We start from the raw sequence: 27,209 nt of genomic DNA, 5'->3' as shown, positions 1-27,209 counted from the left end.
CCCACTTCAGGAAGGAGGGAGCTGTGCCCCCTCTGCTGTGTGCCCCTCAGCTCACACACTACATGCATGATTATAGACATGTCCTGTACCCTCGGGGGCTCATGACTAGCTTGAGGGAAGGGGTGAGAGTCTGTGGGCATCTGAACTTCTCTCTCCCTCACTACAGCCTTGTACCCCACAAAGCATCAGTCCCTCCCCAGCACAGGCTCTGGCCATTCAACTCCCTCCCTCCTTCACTACAGCTGAATCTTATCCATTGGAATCTTTGGCCACAGATTTCTAAAATTAGTCAAAACCAATGCATAGTGAGAGCAGCTCAAGGGCCTGCCACGACATGTTTCATGAGCTGCCCTTTGGACTGCTAAGAGCTGCTGTCACATGCATGATGGAGGGAGTAAGCTAGCTTTTTCATTACAAGCAGTGTCAAAGCCAATAGGCATTGCCTTTTGGACCTATTGGCTATGTCACTTGCTTTTAGAGGTGCTGCACAATGTCAGGACCATGTACACCATTGCCAAAATACAAATTAAAAAATAATAATATGTACAATAATGGCCCTTATTCTACTGTCATGCACATGTGTTAGAACACGTGCACAACAAGATAAAGATGCAGGCACCATTTCATGTTTACATTTGTTGATCAAAGATGGCAGATTCTATTCAGCATGGTAAATTAAAAATGTTAGATTTTCTTTGTAAAAGCACCTCTTATAAAAAGTATCACAGCTCTTGAAAGGTTGGGGGTGAAAAATAAATAGGGGAAAGCAGATAATAGAGGGAAGAGGGGAGAAGCTCAGCAGGGAAAGAACACTGAGACAAGAGAAGGTAACACAGAGTTTGGGAAGTAGGAGACAAGCATACAAATGTGAGAGAGCAGAGCAAGGGGAGAGACGCTCACAAACGAGAGAGCTAGAAAACATATGCATTGTGGGGTGCTTAGGCAAAAAGAAAAGAGGCAGAGCAGCTCGAAGGGGAAAAAACAGATGGATGAAAGAGCGCAAAATAGAGTGGAAAGACGAGAAAGACTTTCATGAGGAAGACTGGTGGAAAATATATGCACTCTGGTGGGATTCCTAAGCAAAATGTAGCTCTCCTAAAAGTGAGCAGTGGAAGGACACAAGTAAGGAGGCAATTCTCTAGGGGAGGGACAGACACAAGCTATACTTATATTACCTTGAAAAGAAGGCTGTTCCAGCTTTTCACATTTTACACATACCACTGTTCATGATTGTTGATATTTGATTAAATGCATATGGGACTCTGTTTATTTATGGATCACACTATGTTAATATGGTCATAACAATTTATAAAAATACACAAATGAATTAGCTTTTATGAGCAGCAGCACCTAAACGTCTGATTATGTATCTATCCATACTTGAACATATGAACCTTTATACAATACAATTTTATATCCCTTTTTAATTTTCCATAGAAATGTATACACTTTCTATGTAGTTATGTATCCATAAATGTATTACTTTACTCCTAATGTAAAAAAAAAGTTCAACTCCCTCTAATGCACTATTCCATGTCTCACCCTAAACCTCTCTCAATATATGCTCTAGATCCACTCTCTGGCACATCCCAAACTTCACTCTATTACTATGATCTTCGTAAGATCTTTTGCAGCTCTTTACTCTTCTGTCCCTCCTTTACTCACTCAAACACTATTTTACAACAATCATATCCCTGATAGTCCATTCGAGACTCCTCCCTCCTCTATCCCTCCTTGACTCACCCAAACACTATTTTACAACAATGATATCCCTGATAGTCCATTCGAGACTCCTACCTCCTCTATCCCTCCTTGACTCACCCAAACACTATTTTACAACAATCATATCCCTGATAGTCCGTTCTAGACTCCTCCCTCCTCTATCCCTCCTTGACTCACCCAAACACTACTTTACAACAATGATATCCCTGATAGTCCATTCGAGACTCCTCCCTCCTCTATCCATCCTTTACTCACCCAAACACTATTTTACAACAATGATATCCCTGATAGTCCATTCGAGACTCCTCCCTCCTCTATCCCTCCCTCATCCGCATGTGCGCATCAAGGTAATAATGCAGCTGCAATCTGTTTCATGTACTGATCCATGGTGGCAGTATTTTAGACATACTGCTGCTCTTGATTGTTGTAGCTTCAGCTATTCAGGGTTGTAAGTTGTATTTACTACATAAGTGATAGATTATATTTCTCTGCCATCCTATACAGGAAGAAAACCCAGATAGCAGATTGGTCAGACCCGGCACCATGGGACCCCGAATATTAATTCACTTACTGGTCATCGTGCTGTCCATCCTGGAAATGTCCCTTTCTGGCCCAGTTGCCACTTACAGTAAGTTATCTGACACAGGAGTCTGCCTTTTACTATGGATAACTAATTTCATACAGTGACAGTGGTGATCATGACTCTATTGGACATCTCCTCCACCCACAGCAAGAGGGCAAAAACCATCTCAGCTTTACAAACTATAATATAAACAAGGGTTCATGGGTTGGGTGGTCGAGTAATTCTTTTGAAGTACCCTAGATTTTGTCAAATCAATGCCACACTCCACACATGCCACAGCTCTCAGCTTTAATGTCTCCTTACAATAGTGCAATCAATTATGAAATCACTTTGTTTCCTGAAACTCAAATCCCCTCAGCAATGGCTGTGACAGACACTTCTACTGGAGGAGGATGTTGCAAATTCTATTTCAGGAGAACATATTGCAGAGCAGGCAAACCCAAATCCATATCACTTCAAAGTCTGAACACTGTGCACATCCTAAGATGGACACCAGCTTTGAAACTTGAATGTTGATAGATTTTCTATTCACATCCCCCTTGAAGCAGGCAGAGCACAAGGACTCAGGCAACACGGATTACTTCCAACAAAAGGAAACATTATTAAATATCAACTCAATATTCATGAGACTGACACATACAGTCTTTAAAAGGCTTAGTGCATTGTGCCTGGCAGTGCACTATGTGTCAATTTAGTCACAGCCAAGTGAACATCATGGGCATCAGAGGTATGGGTAGAAGGTCAGGACCACCAGTAGGTTGTCCCTACCTCTAATTCAAAGATTACTCCCTGTGCCAGCCGCCAGTGGGATGGTTTACATGCCATGGGGCCTAAGGTGGCACCTTTTGGGCTGAGGTAACCTATTTCTAAAATAGAAGGGTGGTGCCACCATCTCCCCCTCTATCCACTCCTGCTTCATCCCCTTTCTACTTTGGTGTGTGGGTAAAACTCTAACTTCACATTATGGCCCTCTTCGTGATTGGGACAGGTATTAACTTTTCCTCAAATGGCAAGAGACATATTCTTCCATAAATTGTGAGAGAGAGGTGAGTTGTCTTAACTATCAGGTCATATGTTCATGGAAGAGACCAGACTCTGCAGCTTCTCGGTGCATACCTATGTACTTTGGACGTCTTTGCCCCCAATGATGATGCATATACTACTGAATGCTCTATCTGCTCCCCTGTCAGAATAAGTAAGAGGGTCTGCTTACCGGTTTGCGACAATGAGCACCCACAACCATCCCACAGGATACAGGAACAACGTTTACGTCAAATAAGAACTGTGCTGCTGCTATAGAAGCCTCCATGGTCCTCCAGGCTGATCTCCAGGAATGATCACTGCAGCATCCCACCCCCATCACTCTGGCATCATGGCCAACTCTTCTGTTGCATGTTAGGTATGGAAAACTCATCCATTGTGTGAGAACCTCACACTGCATGGCTTGAAACCACCAGACTGTATCTTGAAATAGAAGCAGTTCCTCTTACACAGTGAAATGACCCTCCATCAGCTTTTTGTGTGCCTCTCTATACCACAAGAGGCTGTGACCTAACTGCCACAGTCTGTAAGACTACTTAATAAAGCAAAGGGGGTGTGGCACTGAAACAACAAATTCACTTTCCAGTAGGGTGAACCCCTGAATAGTTTGTGTTCGGTAATTCAGAGCTCACATAGCACTATTACCAATCTGAACTCACGGCCTAGCGAAGGCCTTTTAAGAACGTATATGGGTTGGACCATATGATCCTGGTGTGATCGAAAGGTGATGCCACTGGCCCAAGTATTTCATTGTAGGTATCTCCCCTCCTTTCACCAATTCTGTAAATGATGTTCAAGGGCCTTTTCAAATATGTCCACCAGCGCATTCATAGCCATACACTTCATCTTTGTTGGGTTGTGGTCGGAGCCTCAAAGGTGTTCATTTAATTAAACCCAGAAAAATGAAAGTTGTGAGTACCTACCAGTCTCTAATTTGAGACCTTCCATATGCTCGCTCAACAGCTGCCTAAAAGGTTCTCACTAAAAACTTTGCTTGTCTTTGGTTAATGTCTTGAAAGTTGCAGGGAGGAAAGGATCAACGAGACCAGTGAATGTTATTCAAATAGAACAATCATCATTTTCTATTTATTGCAAAATAAAGGACGTTGCAGTGAGAAGGCCAACACAAGAAAGATTTTACAGGACTTCCAAACTGAGGTACATAAATGTGACAAAAAAAACACAATGGTTTAGTCACAATCTGTTATGAACAATGCACAGTTATAAAAATGGAGTCAAGTTATCATAGTCAATCAGGTTTTAATCCTTAGTGACATATTAGGATCATCATCAGGACATACAAGTACATGACAGACAAAGTTATGAGTAACACAAGAGATGGGTTATGGCACATCTAACCCGATGATAACTGGGGGAATATTGATCACAGAGCCCAACCACTAATCTGTCAAGAAGACATTATTATCAGACTGTTTTAATAGGCATCGTACCATGCAAAATTATGAATTATGTAACCTTAAGAATATAGCAAAAAATCAGAACACAAATGATCTTGAATGTGTTGACACGAAGTCTGAAGTGTTGCTAGAAGACAGCCGGCACGTGTTTCGTCGTTTATACGACTTTTTCAAGGCTGTTAAGAAAAACATTATCACCAGCACTTTGAATTACATGGTAGCGTACAAGAGGTTACATATTTCTCCTAATTAACACTAAGCAAAAAGATAATTGAAAGGTGTAATTACTGAAGGCCAGCTTCAAAAAGGAGGAAAGAAGAAGAAAACAAGAGAGATATCTTACTATGTTTTTGGTACAAACGTTTGTTTCAGAATAACCGACAAGTTGTTGAAAATATCTCCAAAGCATCCATGTGTGAATAAAATTGAAAAAGAGGAGATGAAAAACACAAGGATGAGTGTATAGGAAAAATAAGAAATTGATATAGATAGGTATAAATAAGAACCTTGAATTTATCAAGTACAAGAAAAAGAGCAAAAAAATAATAGTGATAAGTAAAAGAAATAGCAATTGTGACTGTACACCGATATCCCAACACATTTTGACATCACCATGTGAAACATATATGACCAACTGGTGCATTCCACAAGAACGTAACCATTTACCTTTAGTAATGTCCTAATAAGAGTGATAACACCTTTATACGATTCCCTGAATGCTTTGAGGTATACAACAGCAATGGCAGAAGTCCAAAACAGTCCGATAATGCCTCTAATATTCCACTGTTAGTACAAAAAATGAAAGATATATGTACAGCTACATTACCAACTGGCTTATTAATGTGTCATCTTGTCAAACTATTCAAAGACCTTACATATTGCTAAGAAATGAGGCTGGGGCATAAATTTTTGTTGCTGCCCCCAATATAAACCGGCATCTGCCAATGATCTAATTGGACACATTCAAGATCATTTGTGTTGTAATTTTTTGCTGTAGTCTTCAGGTTATATCATTTATTCTTTTGCATGGGACGATGCTTATTAAAATGACCTGATAATAAGGTCTTCTTGACAGATTTGTGTTTGTGCTTTGTGATCAATTTTGTAGCGTAAATTATAGGGTGAGATTTGTTTTTACTCTATATATGTTAACACTGGGTAATGGCACAGTGTTTTACATTGAGCACGCCGGTACACATTAAGTGGAGTACTGTTTGAAAAATATTACAGAGGTGCTGGCCTGTGCTATATTGCAACTGCCATTTGTTCTCTCAATTGCTATAACTGTGGGAAAGAAGGGAGAGAAATAGAAGGGGACACAGAGGGACAGAAAAGGGAGAAAGTGAGTTGCCACAATATGAAGCAAGGAAGAATCGACCATCAGTCCAAACAGGAAGTAATTGCATTATGTGTCTAGACCCAAGCATCCATGCAACCCAGACATCAATAAAATAACTAGAATTGATTACCTTGGGGCAATTTGGGGGCATAGTCATATCCTGTATCCGCCTGCATCTGTCTGGAATGGCTGCACATTAGCGCAGCTCCATAGCCCTTGTCAGCAATCCGGCACATATCCTACAATTTCTAAACCAAAACTTCCCGGAATATTGGAGACCCCAGCCTGGATATCAAAGCTGTCTGACACAAGGTGATTTCAGGCTGTGAGACGTATAGGAGCCCAGGAGACACTAGATCAGTGGGACAGAAGGCATTGATAAAATGGCAGTGGGGAACTGTGCTGCCCATCAACGCTCAGCAGCGCAGCAGAGAGTAGTGGCTACAGCGAATCAACAGAGCAAATCTGTCAGTGGGGCACAGAAGGAGGTATGTGAGTGACACCCAACACAGGATTGCCTAGCAGACCCCAGCCCCGGAGTATCAGGGCAGCTGTGGTGCACTTTGCACCCATGGTCTGTAGCTACACGTCGGACTGGCGCAGACACAGGAAGCCTGGGGTTGAAAGTCCCGCTGCAGAAGGCTGACAACCGCAGAGGAAAACAGCAAGAGAATTACTAGCAACAACACGGTGAGTGTGTGCATATGCAATCGGACCCCAGGGGGGCCCAAAGTGGAAGCGTTCACTGCATGGGGCCAGCATGAAGTCTGGGGCCTGACGAGGGCAGCAGGCCTGGAGACCTGTTAATGGAAGCAGCACGGGGAGCTCTGACATGCCAGAGAGTGCAGAAGGCTTGTGGACTGCAGATGGGCTACTGCGGGTGAGGGATGAAGCTCTCCCCCTACAACACAAGGGATAACCAGAGTTCAAGAGCATATTAACCCATGGTGGCTCAGTAGGGGACCCACATGCCACATTGTTTACCCTCATTTCACCACCCACTTAGGCATGGAAGCGAAGGTCTCATCTCGCCACTAGGATAAATTATATCGTAGTGAGCCGCTTCATCTGCAACCCTAGACTTGGAAGGAGAGCTATTAAGACAGGCAACCTGTTTGAACTGGGTGAGCAGAGTCGAGACGCGACTAGAGCTGCAACATTGGAATTCCCTCCCAAACCTACCATGCCGAGGGGTGCGTAGAAAGGATTGGGGGCAGAGACACCGGGAAACAAGACAGGCCGACGAGGGATCAAGTCCCCTGGGAAGTTGGTAGAGAGTACCGGGTCTGGTTCCTCATCAACTAGTCTTTTCTTAAGCTCTGATCAGCAACGATGGGAGGAGGGAGGGGAAATAAGGCAGTGGTGCAGAGTAAACTGGCTACATTTGTGTGGAATAATGCAAGAGATGACCAAGACATTGCTCACCAGGAAATCCAAGTAAAGATGCCAGGCCCCCCAAACGCAACAAGATCTACCGCAGCATGATATAATGGCAGCAATTACAGGAGTACGCACTTCTCTTGAATCCCTTCTTATAGAGGTCATCTTCATCATAGCGGACCTCCGTAAAATGGACACCAGAGTAAAAGAAATGAAAGATGTGACTGCAGAACTCCATAAAGACATCTCCCTGCTCAAGCAACAGGTCCTACAATTGCAAGCTAAGCAAGCCAAAATGGAGATACTACTGGACGACTGCAAAGGCAGAGCATGACAAAATAATGTGTGTATCCTAAGTGTTCCAGAACGTGCAGAAGGCCCGGCAACAGATCTGTTTGTTGAGGATTTAATTTCAAAACACCTGCAACCTAAGAGATTCTCAAAATATTTCTCTATTGAGCGGGCCCATCGAGTCCCAGCGAGGAGGCCAAAGCCGGGAGCTTCCCCTTGACCAATAATCGCCAGAGTCTTCACCTTCAGAGATCGTGACGTTATACTTCAAGCTGCGCATGTCAACCTGCCACTCAAGCTAGAAGATAGTGGAAGCTGATGTTAAAGCGTGGTTCTTCTCCACACCTGAGGATGCATGGGACTGGCTGAGGGCTGGCATTGAGTAGAGGAACCCAATAAGGAGGGATATGGGGGACCTCGGAACAATAAACCAGACCACCAAGTGACTCTGTCAGCAAAGAAACAGACTTGACAACTCGCAGCTGAATGCGGCAAGGCTCTTGCCGGGGAACAGAGATTGCAAGACAAGATAAGTGACTCTGATGGGGTTAAGTAATACCTGTAGAGTACAACCAGGTCTTCTCATAGACACACTCGTGCTTAGTCTCCCCAGATATACATTCATGGTGATGGGAGGACTGACAACATTGGTACAATGGACAGTGACTGGAGGATGGGATTGGGGTCTCCCCACATAATATTTATCCTTTATAGAAATAGCTAGATATAGGCAGGGGGGCTGGGGGCTGTAGACCAGGCACCTTCAATTGGAGGGAGGGGCGACAAACACTCTGCATTGTTCGCAATTCATAGTTCAAAATCCACTGGCAGGCGGGCAGGGGGGAGTCAGAGGATGGGTGGAGGGGGGTATGTTTTGTTTATGTAATTTATTCACAAGGTTTGAAATGCTCCCAATAGCCACATGTAGCACTCCTAACTGTGTGAGAGACAAGTTTATGTTGTTCTCTAAGAGCGGTTGGCCTGTATCTCACTTAAAGCTCAACGGAGCAATAGAGATTGCGATTATGTATTTGGGAATATGGTTGCATCGCAATCCGGAGATTGTACTGCGTGAAAATTATGGCACAGTCATCAGTACACTAGAGGACAAAGTGGAGCGATGGATTAAACTCCCACTTTCATTAGCGGAACGCATGGCCGTCGTTAAGATCGTCCTATTGCCGAAACTTCTTTACCTCTTCACCAACATTCCCATTACACCACCGATGGCCATATTTCAAAGGTTCTCCACCATGGTTACTCGACTTATATGAGCCGGCAAACAGGCATGTGTTGACCTTTATACACTGACTCTGCCTTATTTGAAAGGGGGCTTTAACGTTCCTGATTTTCTATTGTATTATGTATGTACCCAGGCACAGAACGCACACTACTGGTATCACCCCGTTAGATATTTGCCTCACACCGTGGTTGAGGATGGTGACACATTCCTGATACCGCTACACTGCATATTACCACACTCACGAACATGTTTGCAAAAACCAAATCAACACAGTCCGTACAACCAACCTAGCCTGGCAGAGAATGGGTAGACTTGCAGATAAACTGCCACTTTATGCACCTGCATTGCCACTACAGCACCACCCGGCCCTGTCTGTTACGCAGGAAAAGGTAGGAATGGAACAACTACAACAAGTAGGGATTGTTATATTGAGCGATCTATATAACGATGGCATCTTGATATATCTTGGCCAGTTAGACTTCATACGCAATTATACTCTACTCTTTACATTCACATATCACAGACTGCAAGGTGCTATCAAACAACTATACCCATCATACCCACATGAATCACCCACCCTACAAGCTCTACAACTTATTATCCAAAACCCGCACAATACACATCTAGTTAAAAACCTATACACATCACTCCAGGCAGATATAGGGGGAAAGGCATCTAATGCACTTGACAGGTGGAATATGGTACTAGATAATCATCTCACTGCGAAGGAATGGCACACATGCTGCTCCCTGACTGACATGCTCACCCCAAATGGCAATTTGCAAATTATTCATTATAAGTACATACATCAAACTTACTATACCCCAAAAAAGCTATGCCATTTTGGGCTTCGGCTCAACGCACATTGCCAAAGATGCGGAGCGGATGATGCAGACTTTCTGCACTTAGTGTGGCATTGCCCCAATATTAAAACATACTGGGACAAAATCACAAATATGATTGGGATGATGCTTGTGATGCAGGTAGACTGCACAATTAAAACTTGTCTACTAGGTCTAGTACCAAAGTCATGATCCTTGAAACGCAAGTTCTGTGTAACAGCATTGGTCTTAGCTAAAAGACAGATATCCATCACTGGGAGGCAAGAGTTGCCCTACCTACAAACAGTGGATACGGGATATGTCATACTGCAAAGACACTTTGCAGACTTATGAAGAAGAACTGGCCTCTTCGCTTCCGACCTAAGGACTTCTGTGTTCCATTCACGGAATACCTTTGCACTCATCAAGTAGCTACCATGTCATTGGATGACTAATTTACTGTTGTATAATTGAGTGCGATATGCAATGTTGTAAAAATGATGTACTAGCTAATTGAATCTACTTCGCAGCCCGAAGTTTGTTGTATAAGTTGTATGTATACAATGTTTTGAAAAAGCATTACAAAAAAATAAGAGATAGCGATTATGGAACTCTTTTTTCTCCCTACGATTTATCCTTGGGCCCCCTTATCATTAATCCTAAGAAACTATGGCTGGTGGTTTGGTAGAAACGTCACTCTCTGTCTTGACCTGGAATGTCCACAGGATAGGTGATAAAATAAAAAGGGAAATCATGTTACGATGCCTTAAAAGACAAGAACCTGATCTGGTCCTGTTACAGGAAACACATTTAGTGGAAAATAAGTGTAATGCCCTGAAGCGTTGGGGGTAGAAACTCCTGGTCCAGACGGGATAGGCATCAGGGTCTTGGGCAACAGGAATCCTAGTTAAACAAAGTCTTGCACTCACTCCAACTCGGACATGGACGGACTCCCAAGGCAGATTTGCTGTTTTGGAGGCCAGCTGGGAGGGAAAAGTGCTTAATGTAATTTCAGCATACCTTCCACCAGCGCTGGTTAAGGAGGAACTCAAAGACCTTGGGAAAATAATAGTAGACCTACCGAGTGGAACCCTTATCCTAGGGGGAGACTTTATTATGACGAACACGTGGACAGACAACCAGTGCTTCCCCAGGCACACCCAAGCACATATATGTCAGAGTTTACCACAGCTATGAGACTCACAGATGTATGGCGATATTATTGCCCAGACCTAACCCACTTCACTTATTATTCACATGCCCACAAAAGCCTATCACAAATAGATTGTTTTTTGACACACACAGCAGATATCGGTTATTTCTGTAATCCTCGTTGCCTACCGCGTGGCATCTCTGATCATTCCCCGGTGGGGGTTGAACTTACGTACTATAATCAAAGACAAACCAACACAATAGTAATCAACTCATGGCTGCTTAAAATCCCAATCATGCGAACACTATTTTACTGAAAACGTAGGCTCATTTCAGTCGGTACAAATAATATGGTCTTGAAGGGGCAGGCATTAGCCCTTAAGGTGGGCTATACGAAAAAACAACAGGAGCAACTGATGCGGCTTAAGAGTGAGCTCCAGCCACTCGAGACAGAACAGAACAAGCGAACAAACTGCCCATCGACTAAACATAAAACAACTAGAATATAAAACCCTGGCTGGTGAGCGGGTAAAGGCCTGAATGCTAGATGCTAGGCACAGGCTTTATGAACTGGGCAATAGAGCTGGTAAAATGCTGGCATGGCTTGAAAAAAGGAAGCAGGAAGAACGATGGGTGCTTAGACTGACACTCAGCCACCTACAACAAATCTCGGATCCACAAGCTGTGGCGGACACATTTGCGGATAATTTAGAGACGGTATATACCTCCTCAACTACTGCAACGGCAGATAACTCTCATTAATTGTTGGCCGATATTCAATTGCTCACCCTGTCCACGGAAGACAGAGAGATACTGGAGGAGGATCTCTCAGATAATGAAATCTGCCTGACGATAAACAGTGTACAATCTGGTAAGGCGATGGCACCCCACGGGGTCCCTATAGAATTCTATAAAGCACCGGCCTCACATGTCGCACCTCACATGCGAGAAATGTATAATGAGAGCTACACAAAATGAGTCCTGCCTGAGGACCAAAGGTTGGCCTCCATTCTGGTTATTCATAAACCAGGGAAACCTGCAGAAAGCTGCAGTTCATATAGACCGATTTTGTTTAGAAACGTAGAAGTGAAAATCCTGCCAAAACTCCTGGCAACTCGCTTGATCTCGAGGACCTCATTGTTGGTCCATGCGGACCAGTCAGGCTTTGTGCCTGGCCGGAACACCGCATTAAACATCCATCGCCTTCATAACGTTCTCGGCCGCAAACAACTGATAGAAGAAGACACAGTGATATTATCACTGGATGCCAAAATGGCATTTCGTTCCATAGAATGGCAGTATCTCTTTGAAGTGCTCTGGTGCTTTGGGTTTGGCCCGAAATTTATGAATTGGGTTAAGCTGCTCTATACCGACCTGAAGGGCCAGGTCAGGGTCAACAACCGTCTTTCTAGAACATTCTCCCTATGGAGAGGCACCCGACAGGGATGCATCCTCTCCCCCCTGATTTTCTGTTTAATCTTAGAATCACTGGCCTCATGGGTGAGGAGAGATCCACTGCTTAGAGGACTGAAGTGGGCAGAAGGAAAAGAAGATAGGATATCTCTCTATGCTGATGATATCCTGCTATAGCTGGTGTCCCCCCATAGGTTAGTGCACAGAATCCTAAATATTTTTAGAAACTTTGGTAAATACTCCAGCTATTCGATAAACTGGACCAAGTCGGTGATTTTCGCAATAAATAGCCCAATTCCAAAACTTCCCCCAGGATATGAGGTAGAAATAGTGACTTTGGGATTTCGATATCTTGGAGTGTATATAACTCCAGATCCCCAGACATTTCACAACAAGAACCTGACCGCCCCACTTCCCATCTCCTTGCTGGGTTGAGCGTCCCTTTTCAAGATGCTAGCGCTTCCCAGGTTTTAATATCTCCTTCAAAACTGACTCCTATTTTGGGAATGTACAGAGTGAGGTTAGAACTCTACTATGGGATGTGAGAGCACCCCATATAGCACTGCAAAAATTGACTAAGGGTTGGTATGATGGAGGTATTGCACTTCCCGATTTGCGACTCTATTACTGGGCTTTACAATTATTAGTAGTGAATCTTTGGACATACCACTCGCCAATGAACCCGGCATATCTGCTGCACCTATATCCAATGGGCAGAGAAGGCCACCTAGGAGCCCCCTACTCAAAAGTCCGGAAAGATCGAAACTTGGGCCCCACAGCCCATACAGCCGCGGTATTGCACCAAGCTAATAGACGCCTTGGTTGATCAGGCAGACTAATGCAAGCCACTATATTATAGGCTACCCAACAATTAGGACTACTATGTCACCAGCCGGGCTTTGATAAGTGGGATGCCATTGGAATATCTACAATAGGCCATCTAATAAAGAAGGGGAAAATATTAACATTCACTGAACTTGGGGAACAGTATGAACTACCTCAGGGAGAGATTTTCAATTATCTACAGGTCTGCCATGCCCTTAAGGCAGCAATCCCAGACCTAGCAACAATACCAGAGTCCTCCCCTCTAGAGGATCGACTGCTCTCGGAACCTATGCCCGAGAAAGATGCGTTGTTGACATATAAGAAGCTATGTAACAATATGCCAGATCCGTTTCACACTCTTCGAGAAACCTGGCAAGCCGATATTGGGCAAATTGACGATGACGACTTGGAAACAGCTTTGAGGACCCCAAAAGAAGCAGCAATTCCTCTTAGGCTCCACCTGATACAATAAAAAATCCTCAATAGAACCTATCCTACTGGGGTCACACTAGCAAAAATAGGGAACAGACCAGATGCAAAGTGTCTCCCCTGATGCTGGCCGGAGGCAACCTTTTACCACACTATATGTCCCCGCATACAAATTCTATGGGAAAAAAGAACTAGACACATGCAGAGGGCACTTGGTAAAGAGCTTGCCCTCACACTGCAATTAGGGCTCCTTAATATTTGGGAGGCTTCTGACCTTATAGAGGTGGAGCAAAAATGACCACACTGGGATATACTCTAGTAAAACAGGCAATTGCAATGAAGTGGGGAGTGGGAGAGGAGCCATTGCCAAGGAGCTAGACACAGGAAATAGACAAATGTATGATAGTAGAAAAAGAGGTGTTTAAGGCAAGGGATGTAGTAAGAAATGGGACAAAAAATGGGGCAAATGGAACATGTATCCGGGGGAACTGTGTATCTCGCCTACCAAGGAAATGAAAATGAGAAAGACCAATAGAGATGAGACAGGAGCAAATGGCCGATTTATTGTTGATTCCTTTAATGTATTAATGTGGTAACTGTGGTAAAATATATGTAATTAACCGAATTCTGATTTGCATGTTTTTTCAAACCAATACAAACATCTTAAAAAAATTGTTTATCCTGAATTGGAAAAGAAAAAGCAAGATTTAAGGCAATCTAGTGAGAAAAGGGAAAGCTGCTGTAATATCAGGAGAATTAAAATGAGCAAGCATCTGGGGATAAGTAGATGGATGGGAGGAAGGAAGGGAGCCAATAATGCAGTGAGGAGCACTGCCGTTGACTAGGAGAATACAACTACATATGACAAGAAGGTATACTGCAAGCTGGGGTGTGGCAATGATTGTAACTGTTATATGTGTGTCACAGGAGACAAGGAGCAGAGACTAACCGCATCTGGGGAAAACAGATATCCTGCATTAGGAAAGAAAGCATGGGTAAGCCCAAATGGGACATAATGTGATGATTGGTCAGGAATGAGTAGGTGCTACTCAGCAATAGCAGGTTGCCCATATTATTCTTAGAAATCTCGCCACTGTAGCCAGGTCCCTAACAATGTCCTTGCCTTGGATTGGATTTACCTGGTGCAAGTGCGATGTAAAACCTTGATATATATGGGCCTAAATGTTGATCTGTGCATGCTCAATCGCTGGACAATGGGCACTCACCTCAGGTGAATTTTTGAGTGAAATATGTGCTCACTATGCACTTATGCACAATATTTTCTGTTGACCAGCGTCTGCCTAGCCATGGTTTGAGCATCCTAAATGCCTCCATGTGCCCCTCAGAGCACCCTCAGTGACCTCAGAGAGTCATGTGGGCTGCAGGTCTCTGCCCCTCCATCCAGCCTCTTCAGGTCAGCATCACTGCCTGGTGTCTCTTGATATGTTGATAACACATAACATATAAAACCAAAGACATAAAGGAAAAAGAGTCATGCACGTCTATGCTTTTCTAAAACTATTGCTTCTTTTATTTTCTGTTAAATAACAATATTGAGCTATTGCCATTAAACAACATTGCAGTTGTAAAATAAAAGGTATAATGTATAGATTCAAGCGACAGTGGGACCTGAACCCGGTCCTTCTGTATGTGAAACCGGCCCACTACCAATGGAGCTAGGCAGGCTCAACATTGAAATGTTAGTATCACACCATGCTAGCCATGAAGAATCAATGCTTCCCCAACGCAGCTAAATACTCACCATAAATGTAACTGCAACTCTGAACCATCTCTTTATGTATAGAATTATTCATTCTGAGCCCCCGATTCATGGTACTTCAAACGTGATGTTTCCATTACCAATTCTCAATTCTCAATTCTCTGTTATCTCTGGGTCTAGTTTGTGCTACATAAAACTGCACAACATTCACTGAGGTATCACAAAATGCAGAATTTAATGTTATGCTGCAGAAAAGCATGTTATCTATGCCCTGATGCCCCCCTCGCCAAGCCCCCTTCTTTCCTAACTCACCTTGAGTTTCTCATGCCTCACCTCCACTGACATACTCAACATCATCAGACATCAGTGATCTGTGTTCTGGTAGGCTTTGATGGACAAGGACAGTCGCCCAGAGGTGGGTAGCCTTTTGCAACTGCAGGCCCTTCTGACCCTTTCTATTGACCACTTCCGAGCAGTTGTCCACTCTCTGTGGAAGTAAAATACATTGGGTAACACTACATAGGAGGGGGAAGCAACCCAGCCCATAGCAAATGAAGTGGACCTCCGCCCTACATGGTGGATTAACTAATGACGCCCATCCCCCACTCACAAATGCTCTTGTGTTGCTCTAAGGCCTTATTAGGAGAGGATCAGAGGAAACTTTATTCTCTGAGCCTCTTTTTATCTACTGTATCCAAAGATGTACACTTAATAGGCAGTGTTGCAATTCCAGCATTGCTGTACCCAGAGGCAGTAGTGTCAATGGTTTCCAAGCCTTACACTCTACGTGAGCTAGGTGATTCCTTTATTCACTTTATGTCCAACTTTGATTTATCTACCACCTTTAACAGCATATAAAACTATAAAAACAAATCAACCAAAACAAAACAATGTAACAAAGCAATAAAGAAAGTTTGGAAAATCAGCAAAATTAAGGTTTTGCAATTATAAGTAGCATCTCTGGAAAAATATATTACAAACGTAGCCACAGAAGATAGGAATCTTCCTGACCCTCAACAGCCACCTACCACTTACAGCACTATGTAAGTAAACCACCTGCTAATGTTTTACCCTGTTGAATTTGTCTCAACAAGATACGGACTGGTCCATTAAAATAAAACGCTTTTGTGTAATCCCGGCTCGCTGGGATATTTAAATATAATAAATTTCACATAAGACTAGTTCTATTTTCGTTTAAAGTAAACTGAATTAAACTATTTACTCATCTTTCTGGCAGTGCTAAGAGCACAACGACACCTCAGACCAACCTTTGTTTTACTAAGTAAGATAACTTCATCGGCATATTGCAGGTTTGATATCGGAGATTTAGCTAATTTGGGTGGACAGGCATTCACCTCGTTCAATGCTTGCCTTAGATCTGCTAGAAACACATTAAAAAGTACACACCCTTGATTCAGGCCTGATGTGTTTGGAATTTCTTTTGTTATGGATGATCCATTCCCCAATCTGACTCTGACCCAAGTGTCAGAGTAGAGAAGTTGAATTGATGTTAAAAGAGATAGGTATCCCTTGATCTATCAGTTTTTGCCACAAGAGATTTCTATGAACACAGTCAAAAGCAGACTTGAAGTCCACATAGCACAAGTACAGTGGTTGCTTCTTTGTAATAAATGTATCTATTAACACAGATAACACAAGAATGTTTGTTGTAGTGCCTAAGCCTTGTATAAATCCTGTTTGATTTGGGGGGGATTATCTTTTTTTCTTTTACCCATTCTGTTAAATTTGATAATAATACACCTGCAAATAGCTTGGCATCAGTATCCTGTAGCGTAATAAGTCGATAATTCTCTGGCTGGGACCAATCTCCTTTTCAATAAATTGGAGCTCTTAGTGAGCCTTTCCAGGTTTCTAGTATCGTCGATCACCTAACAGTTTCCTTAAATAGTTTTGTCAAATATTCTGACCATAGACTGGGATCGTCCTTAATCAGTTCAAACGGAATACTGTTTGGGCCAGGTGCGCCATTTTTTTGTTTCCAAATTAATTTACATAATTGATTTTTTTTTGTTATGATCATTTCTGGATTCAAGTCTTTCCTTGATAAAAGACTGCTAAAGTTTCACCGACAAGTTAACAACAATTATGTTCCTTATACACAAAAAAGCTGGGGTGTCAAAATACCAAATCACTTTCAACTTGACTGGTTAAACTTAAGCTAGAAATAAGGAAAAACGCAAGGATACTGAAAAAACAGTGACATAACGCCTAAATTGGGACCAAAGACAGAATCTTAAGAAAAAGTATAAAAAGATACTGTGGGAACACAAAAGAAGAAGGGAGGACAACTTCTGGGCCAAATTATTATTCACGGCGAAAAACATCAACTCAAGTGCATTTGGGGGAATTATAAATGGGCTAAAGCCCCCTGCGAACTCAATTACCTCAAGCGTACAAGAAGCTGATTAGGCCTCACTATTAACAAAGAGATTCACAGTCACTGAACCATTGAATCACCTAGAATGGAGGGAGAGGACACAAGTGTCGCCCAGAACAATTAATCTATGACAGGAGTGTCCAACAAACTACAAACAGTTCCCCAACCTGCCGATAGCCTATACTGCACAAAACAGATGAGGCATAATTCAGAGAAGACTGTAGGGTAGAACCTGCACTTGGAACTTGCCACCGGCCTACACTGCACAACACAGAAGAGGCACAACTGAGAGAAGACTGTAGGGTAGTAGCTGCATGTGGAAATCCAGGCTTCAGTGACGAAGATGTAAGAAGAACACTCCTGAAGGGCTGTGGTAATGGTCCAAACTGCATTCCCCCAATAATATTCAAATCAGCTCCAGATTTCTGGAGCGGAAGACTGAAAAATCTGTTTGAAGAAGTGGAGAGAGAATGTCAAATTCCGTCAAGCTGGCAAAGTTCAGTAATTACCCCTATTTTTAAAGGAGGAGATAGAACGTCTCCAGCGAGATACAGGCTGATAGCACTTTTGGACGTGGATGCGAATTACTATGCCTCACTACTACTGGATGATCTGACTACTTGGTCTGACAGCTCATAACGGATCCCACTTAACCAAACAGATTTCAGACAAGGGTGCAGGACAATAGCAAATATTGTATCACTCTCACTCATAGCTGACAAATACATCCAAAGGAAACAACAGTTGCACCTCTGTTTTATTGACCTAAAGGCGGTTTTTGACAGCGTGGACTGTCACATCCTATGGGGAAAACTGCGCAAATGGAACATTCCGGACAAAATATTTAGAGGAATATTGCTCTTATATTTCAACAAATGGATGAGAGTAAAACTGGAAGATGGCGCCAGGCTATCAAGAAAATTTAAAACCACCAAAGGGCTCCAACAAGGATGTGTCCTGGCCCCCCCATCTCTTTAATCTTTTTATGGCAGACCTCGCGCCAAAACTCAACAAGATCACATCCCACTCAACCAAATTAGGTACCTTACCACTAACCCATTTATCATACACGGATGATGTTGTCTTGATGAGCCTAACTAAGATTGGTCTACTAAGATCGCTTGTAGGAATGCTGGATTTTATAGCCAAGAAAAAGCAGAACAATGCTTCTTAGTAGACGTCAGACAGCCAAACAACAATTCCAGCTAGAGGGCAAAAAGCTAGAAGTAGTGTCAAACTACAAGTATCTGGGGTTCTTCTTTGACAACAGGCATAATCATCAGGAGCAAAAAGCGTATAATACTCAGAGAGCAAATGCCTTGTCATTTGCCTCAAGGTCTTTATCAAAAAACCTTAAGGAGCCATCATTCAAACCTCTACTAGCAGTAATAAAAGCCAAAATGCTACCAACGCTATCATATGGCAGTACAGCTCTACACGGGGAAAACGGTGACTTGCTAAACAAAGCACAAGTTACAATCTACAAAAGAGTCTTTCAAATTCATCAGGGAGCTTCCCCAGCACAGACCAGACTTGAATTTGGGGTAACCAACGAAACGCTGGGGAGAATGTACGCAACCATTAAGAAATGGTATTGCCTGAAACAAAACATAGCAGTCTCGGAACTGAACAAGGCTCTGTGGGATGAAATACAGAAAGATGCACAGTCCCCATACAATCAATACCTAAAAAAGGCATTACTAGAAACCTGCACAGGAGAGCTTTGGGGAACCAATCTGCCCTACTCTGCCTTTAACCAAATTATAAATTAATCAGTAAAGCTTCACTCGCTGCTAGGCGACAAAAACACTTTCAGCACGAGAAAACATGCCTGGATGGTGATGATTAAACACAAGTCACTCACCCCAGCACCATATTTAAATATCACGTTCTCCGCCTACAGAAAGCTACAATTAATGGCTTTTCATCTAGGTAAACTGCCGTCCATTATGGACCAGCCAACTTGGGTCCACGATGGGCCGAAAGAATGTAGACTATGTGGGTGCAGTGAAGAGGACATTGCCCTCATTTTCTGCATTTGTCCTAAATTATCACAAGCACAAGCCACTTTATTAAACCACGCCATGAACATTAGAGGCATAAGGACATGCCGATCGGCAATTATAGCAGCCTTGGAACCAACAGACAACTTATTGAACTGCCAATTAATAAAGTTCCACTCTGTTCATTCACAAGCTTTAAAACGGACTATTGTGCCTTGCTCGCTAACATCAAATAAGACGGACTGCTCAGAGGGAGATTGTACTTCTGAACACAAGGCAGAATAACACTAGAACACTGGGAGAAACATTCTTCAATTTTATATAGCAGTCTAGGTGTCAATCAACGCTCCGTATTCACTAATTGTAAACTACGCACTTTGAAAATGTCTGCATTTTGTTAATAACAATATTTCTATATATGTTATTCTAGTTTAACAAAAGATTTTTATGACTTTTAGGAAATAACTTTTTTACTGCATTAGTAATTGTATTGTTATGGGTTTAATTAACTGAAACAATAAAAACATTTTTTTTTTACTTGACTTGAATTCATTCCTTGATGTATCAATCACATTGAAACTAACATTCAACTGGTTTATTTCCCCACCTGGATTAAAATATGTTGACAGCTGTTTTATTTGGTCATGCTAAACCATTTATCAGTTTCCACAGAAACAAAAGGAATAAAGAACATTTCTTGAGAAGAGGTATACATACAATAGCAGTGATCCAATCAATTGGGAGTGATGGATTCACTGGTAGTACATGTTGGGAAACCAGAAATAATATATAAAAAAGGTGAGTAATTATTTTGTGAAATCACAGTTGTGCTGTTCAATAAGCCTAGGTTTCATTCATGTTGTAGAAAATATCCATCATAGCATATACCTCGCTGAATCTGAATCTTCGAAGAAGTAAAGCAACACCAAGTGTGGCTGTGCCATAAACCCAAAGGGTATCTACAAGGAAACACTTACCCGCCGCAGTCAGGTAACATTCTACAGCTGTATTAGGCATGGGTGCTCTAAGGCAGTCCGGTTTACAATCTGGGTGATAGTCAAGGGAGGCATATTAATAATCACGCAAGATATGAAACTGTGGCAACATAGTGTAAGAATAGTTATAACAATTAATTACGATGATTGTAGACCTATTGGGAGTATGTAGTCGACTGGGGTAGCAACGTGTGCTGGAATTTTATGCTTAAATCAATCTGGGTGCTAGTGCTAATGGTATGTCATGTATGGCGATGGTTAATGTATCTCGCTTCTTCATGAGAGTATCATTCTAATGTGAATGGTTGGAGAGCACCTTATGGATGCAGTCGTAAGTGGTAGCCCTGTTAGAGAGCATGGTGCCCAACGTGGTGACTACCAATCCATACATTTAACTGATGCTCTCATCTTGATGCATAGAAAATAAATGTCTGAGTGACAGGTGCACTTGTAAATGTCCCAGACTTAGAACTGTAGGTGTGGATGGGAAAACAATACTTGCAGACAGTGCCTGCATATACGAGTGGTCTGTCCAGCATGAGCAGCATGTGTAGGCTAGACCGGGAGAAACTGATGTTACGGTACTGGCAATGTAATACATGTCAAGTTTTATTTACCAAATTGAAAACTGGCAGTCGGCCGACCATGCCAAGACGCAGGACCCACTGAGTCAAGCAGTTTACGAGTGAGTATTATACTGCGTCCAGGTAAAAGGAAGTAAATGCTTCCTGTATGTCAATGGCATGCGGCAAATGTAGTCTTCGCCATAAATGGTGGTTAACAAGAGAGCTCTCCCAATTGGTCCACAATGATTGTAATGATTTTTTATGATTTTTATGACAGACTCTTAGTCCTCACTGTTCTCACACTATGTTGTCACACTTAGCTTGCGTGATTATTAATATGTCTCCCTTGACTATCAGACAGATTGCAAACTGGGCTGCCTTAGAACACCAATACCTAGGACAGCTGAAGCCATTCCTCAATTCTTAATGAACCTTAAGGTTCCATTTAATATTGGACTGCATTTTTATCACCAACTGATTTACTGTTGCCCTTTTATCAGTTACTCTGCGTTTGGGGAAATACTGGCCCATTTTCTGGGCTTCTTGTTTCTAAGAGCCTACAATGGATTCTATGTGATACCACAGTAAGTTTGAATCACTAAACTGAGGTGCTGCTGAAGCTGTTACCTTTAAGACAATCCTCATTAGTGTATGTCAGATCCAGTATTATTATCTGATGCTCTGGAATGTATTGTGTGAGGCATATCCTGCACTATGTCTAGAATGATCATGTCTAGTATCACCAGATGTGTGTGTGGTATGTCCATGTCTGGTATCCCCAGGTACATGTGTAGCATGTCCATGTTCGGTGTCACTACTTGCATGTGTGTAATGTCCATGTTTGGTGTCACTAACAACATGTTTGTATGCCCATGTCTGGTATTACTAGGTATATGTGCAGTATGCCCTTCTCTGGTATCACTAGGTACATGTGTAGTATACTCATGTCTGATATCAGTAGGTGCAGTGTTAACATATATTTTGGTATCATCAGAATACACAGTTGATTTGCTTCATGAAAAGACTTGTAAATTTACACTTAGAGAATTACACCATGGTGCATGGACAGATTTTCCACTTTCTTAAGTTCACAAAACTTTGAACCAGATGGCTTGGACACCTTTACAGTTTTCCAGGTATGATGGGGGAAACATTAGTGCATTCCTATTTGCTCCTGTGCAGTGTTGTTTCCAATGGAGTATTTGTAAATAATGTACCATTAGTCCAAGATAAAAGGCAACTCCTTTATGCAATGGCATAGCTTTTTTTAATTTTTCCCCTTGGTGAAATCATTTACCTGACACCCCACAAAGTTTTGGGGTGTTTTTCTAGCTTTTTCATCCTGGAAAGGAATTTATTTTTGCCCCTTAAAAGAAAAAATATCCAATCAATTTCAGAATGGAAAAGGGTCAGAGGAGAGCTAGCGTTGGGCACAATCTTATATACATGTAGACACTGCTAAACATTTATGGCTGCCCATGTCTTGAATCTTCCACTCCTGTCTACTTGTGTGAGATTCACTTCTGTAAAACATTGCTTTGCCATAGAGTTAAGTATGGAATTAGCAGACTTTATACAGCAAGGTCAACGTTTGTGAATTCAGTGACCTGCCAATCCTGACACTGCACTCCTAATCTTTTTAATAGTTTCAATTGGCTTTTTGAATTGAGATCGGTATGTCTAGTCTGTCTATGTATTATTATTATTTGCGATATGTCTGTGTCTACTATGCCTCCGTGGACTAGTATTTTTTCGATTTCTATTATACATCTGTTTACATTTAGTATGGTCATGTCTGCTAGTATATTTAACAGTTTTTACCGTGTCATGACTTCAGAGTTTACAATCTCTTAGCAGCAGCATCACACCTTCCCTGCTGAAATAATGTATGCCTTGGTTACTTCTAATTTTCCTAGTAGTTCTGTGGTTTAATCATTTCAAGAGATAACAAATTCTGACATCTCCATTATTACATGTAAGGTCAAGGGATCATTCTAGATAGTTATGTTATATTAAAGATATATGTTTACAGCTCAATTGCTCATGGTTTCTAGTTACTAAATAATATAGAGAAAGGGTTAGATGTGTCACAAATGAGGATCTTTTGAAATGGGAAGCTGGACTAATGTGAAATCTGGTTTTGTGAGAGAGATTAGCTGAGCAGCAGGAGCTAAAAATAGCATATGTTGTGGTTACATGTCAGAATAATTGGGTTAACCCCTCGAACTGGGCATATATTACTCCATATGATTGTTGTTAGCCCTTGTAGTCTCTCATTCTCGTAACATAATTAATGTCACTTTTTTCTGAAACTGTTTTCTCTAGGGGACAAGAGGGAAGCTGACTGTAAAACATCAGCTAAGAATCTCAAGGATGCAGTGAGAAGGGTCACCAGTGCCCAGGATGTAAGGTTGGAAGCAGAGCTGCTGATGAAACCGTACGCTAACTGGGAAGAGTTCCTGATGCCCGCCCCCATCTCCATTGCTATCCTAGGAGAGCTGGCAGCCATTTCATCAGCCAGTGGGGACTTCTCTATCAGCCTGAATTCACCAGAAAGTGGATTCAAGTACATGAAATACCCAGAGTCCTTTTCTGCCTCCCTAATGCAGGTCTGCAATAGAGCCTGGGTTTCCTTCAGCACAGCAAATAAAAACATGGATCAGATCAGGCTCCTCACAGGTTCCATGCCAACTACGATCAAAGATGTGGTCAAGATTCTGTTCGTGCACACTGACTCTATTGACACCCTTCTTCCACGCCGCCTAAGCGCTCTTCTCCGTATGTCCAATGATTGCACATCCTTGGCTCAGTCTGTGGAGACAAGCTTTATGAACACCATTTACTTAATCCAGGAGCTGCTTCAAGCTTGTCTGAACTCCAAGAGGGGCTACGAGAAGAAGATGGATGATGTGAAGAGAACCCTGGAGCAGCTCAGCATAAGAGAAGCCTCTGCAAACAATTCAGTGAAAATGGCAGAGGAGTCCAGGAAGTCAGTTGAGAAACAACTAAAAGATGCAACAGATATGTATAAGGATGCTGTGAATAATATTCCCTCTGTGTGGGAAACCTTGGGTGCTAATTTTGTGGGTGGCATTCTTGACTCAATGTCTTTCACTGCAAATAAAGGTGGAAGCATGGTGCTTCATGCAAATGTTCCTGCTACTGCTGACATAAGTGACATGAAGACCACTCAGGCAACCAACTTTATCTGCTCCAAGTCCAATCAGATGATAGCTATCACAGACAACCTTCGGAAAATTATAGATAAGAACGCGGAAACTATTAACATGACAATGGTTTATGATGAGAGAGATCATAAAGTGGTGTCAAACTATCCAAAACAGCTGACATTGATATTGAAAAAGGATATAGAGGATGAAGCTGAGTGTAAAGCACAAATAGAGATGGAGGCTGTTTTGCAATCTGCTGTTGAAGTTTTTGAAGACCTGGAAAGATTTGCATTATCTAAGGATACAGATGAGAATTACCAGAAAACACTTGCTCAAAGAATAAACTCAGTAATTAGGAAGTCAGTAAAAGTTGATTCATATTGTAAATCAGCAACTAATGCTCAGCCATTGCAACAAAATCCACCAAATGCAGTCAGGACTGAAGGCACTGCTGGCATAGGCTCTCAATCTGCACAGATGGCACAGGCGCGAGTGGAACAAGCCAATCTTCAATTGAAAAGAACTAAGGAAATGTACAGGGAATCCTTTGAGAACACCAGAAAAGAAAATGAGAAACTAACAGCGCTCCTGGTTGAAATGAGGGGCCAAAAACTGGAGCAAATCGATTTTGACATAGCCAAGAAGATGCTCATTAAAGGACTGGAGTCTCTGGAGAAGGTGAAGGAGCAGTGGGAGAAAATGGTCCGCTTCTTCCAGATGATATCCAACCTCATTAATTCCTGCCTAGATAAAAATATCTATGGTTTAATTCAGTCAGCTAAATCAGCGCTGACCATTGCCAACTATTCTACTAATAAATTTGTTCAGGACCTGATGTACAACCAAGCCTTCAAATCCAGCAATGTTGCCCACTTAGTCCATATGATCTCATCTACCTACTGTGAGGTGTCCCAACGCTACCTGATGGACCGCGTGAGTGCTTTAGGAAGACTTCTCATCATATCTCCCAAAAGCCCAGAGTTCAAGATCGAGCATGAAAAGTTACAAAGTGGTTGTGACGATGCTCAAAATGCAATCCAAGCCTTGGTGATTTCAAAAAAACAAGAGTTTGACGATGGTATTGAGGAAAGAGTGAAAACAATAAATTGCCAGCTGGGAGAAGCCATCCCACCCATGTCAGCAGCGGAAAAGAAGCAAATCATTGAGGATGTAAATGCAGGGGCAAGCGATGTGACAAATTACATATGATTTATCTAGACATAGATAGCTTTACCTTAGCGTGCCAACATATTCTCTTTAAGTCATGTTTACTTCCTTAAGCTTTGCTAAGACAATAATGAATTGGAGTAAGTGGGTGGAAGATATTTCCATTCCAATGGATGTGGGTGGCAGGCACTTTACATTTGGTATCTCAAGTGTTTTGCTCTAGATACATGTTGTCCATTGGGTTGGAATTTTGCCTCATATGCCATTCTTTAAAAATCAAGCATTGATAGCTCTCTAATGTACACTGCTATGTCAGATACCTTTACGCATGAACTCAAGCTCGTTCCAAATACCACTGCCTTGGCATCAGAGTGCAAACTATCCCCATCCTTGACCTCAAGGGTGTGCCAAACATGTCTACTCTAAAATTAAACTGCTGCAAGATCCACCTGTCCTTGAACCTGTAGGCATACCACTCACCATTTTTCTTGGACTCATTGGAGACTCCAATATTCTGGCCTTGGAATTCAAAGTACCTCTGAATCCCATGCCTGGCTCCCACCAAGAATTCAAGATTTAAAACAACCCTGCTTGGAAACATGCACCTGCATAGTAGATGGTTCCCAAATCAAGCCCTCCACAGACCCAATGTGTTAAGTAGGAGTTAAAGATTGTAGTTTGGGTATGAGGTAAATAGGGCATAAAATTCCCACAGGCTGCCCATTGACAAGAATTATATTATTGTTCAGAAGTTAGCTAAAACATGTACAATGTCTTTGTTTTTTATCCTAAATCATGCATGTGCTTTTGTTTCTCACTATTGTAATCTATAAAACAATAAAATTCACTGCATATGAATTAATTTAGTTTTCAGTTCCATTTCTTTGGTAGGTAGGTTTTCTTACTTGCACATTTGCAGCCACATAACTACTTAGTTTATTCACTGGGTGTTTGCGCATTTTAAGGCACCAGGGATTGGATGTTAAAAGAATTCCAAGAGAACTAACCTGACACTAACATAGTAAAAAAAGGCTACAAAATCACCATCCACACCTAAGTATTAGTCATCAGTAACAACAACTCAAATTGCTAGTTAAAGTGAAGTAGGGGTGGGCATAAATTGCATAATTACATGTAGTAGAATCATGCAAGTTTATGCAGAATTATGGCACAAATGCCCCCTTGCTGCTAGGTAACTACCAGTATATCTCTTAGTGTCCCATCTACGGATCAACATACCTACGGAACACCATATCTATAGATCCACATAGCTATTGTTCATCAACCTGCCTATGGATCATCTACACCAACACATCTATGGATCAACACACAAAATCGACATAACACAATTTTTCTGATATTACAAGATAGCTGGCAACCTCCCTGGTTACCTGATGTATATAGGTTTATTAATAATCACATATAGTTCAGTTACTCACTTATAGGTAAGCAATTTGCAAATTATACCAAATATAAATATGAAAGGCTTAATTTGCTACTAAATGCAACTTAGGCAACTGGAAAAATGCATTC

The 27,209-nt window shown here is 42.0% G+C and overlaps 1 protein-coding gene across 3 annotated transcripts in view; it reads left to right on the top strand.

Annotated features, from left to right (window-relative positions):
• LOC146863727 (uncharacterized) overlaps positions 1-26,538 on the top strand; it is a 29,800-nt gene extending 3,262 nt beyond the window's left edge. For all 3 annotated transcript variants that reach the window (XM_085627881.1, XM_085627879.1, XM_085627883.1), the window contains exons 2-3: positions 2,227-2,350; positions 23,665-26,538. In XM_085627881.1, coding sequence (XP_085484007.1) covers positions 2,266-2,350; positions 23,665-25,718 — 2,139 coding nt within the window. In that variant the 5' untranslated portion in view covers positions 2,227-2,265 and the 3' untranslated portion in view covers positions 25,719-26,538. The remainder of the gene's footprint in view (positions 1-2,226; positions 2,351-23,664) is intronic.
• Positions 26,539-27,209: the final 671 nt, after the last annotated feature.

Source organism: Triturus cristatus, chromosome 2_1, assembly GCF_964204655.1.
Source record: "Triturus cristatus chromosome 2_1, aTriCri1.1, whole genome shotgun sequence".
NCBI classification, from domain to species: Eukaryota; Metazoa; Chordata; class Amphibia; order Caudata; family Salamandridae; genus Triturus; species Triturus cristatus.
Note: the sequence above shows the minus strand (reverse complement) of the source record. Positions and strands in the feature narration are given on the sequence as shown.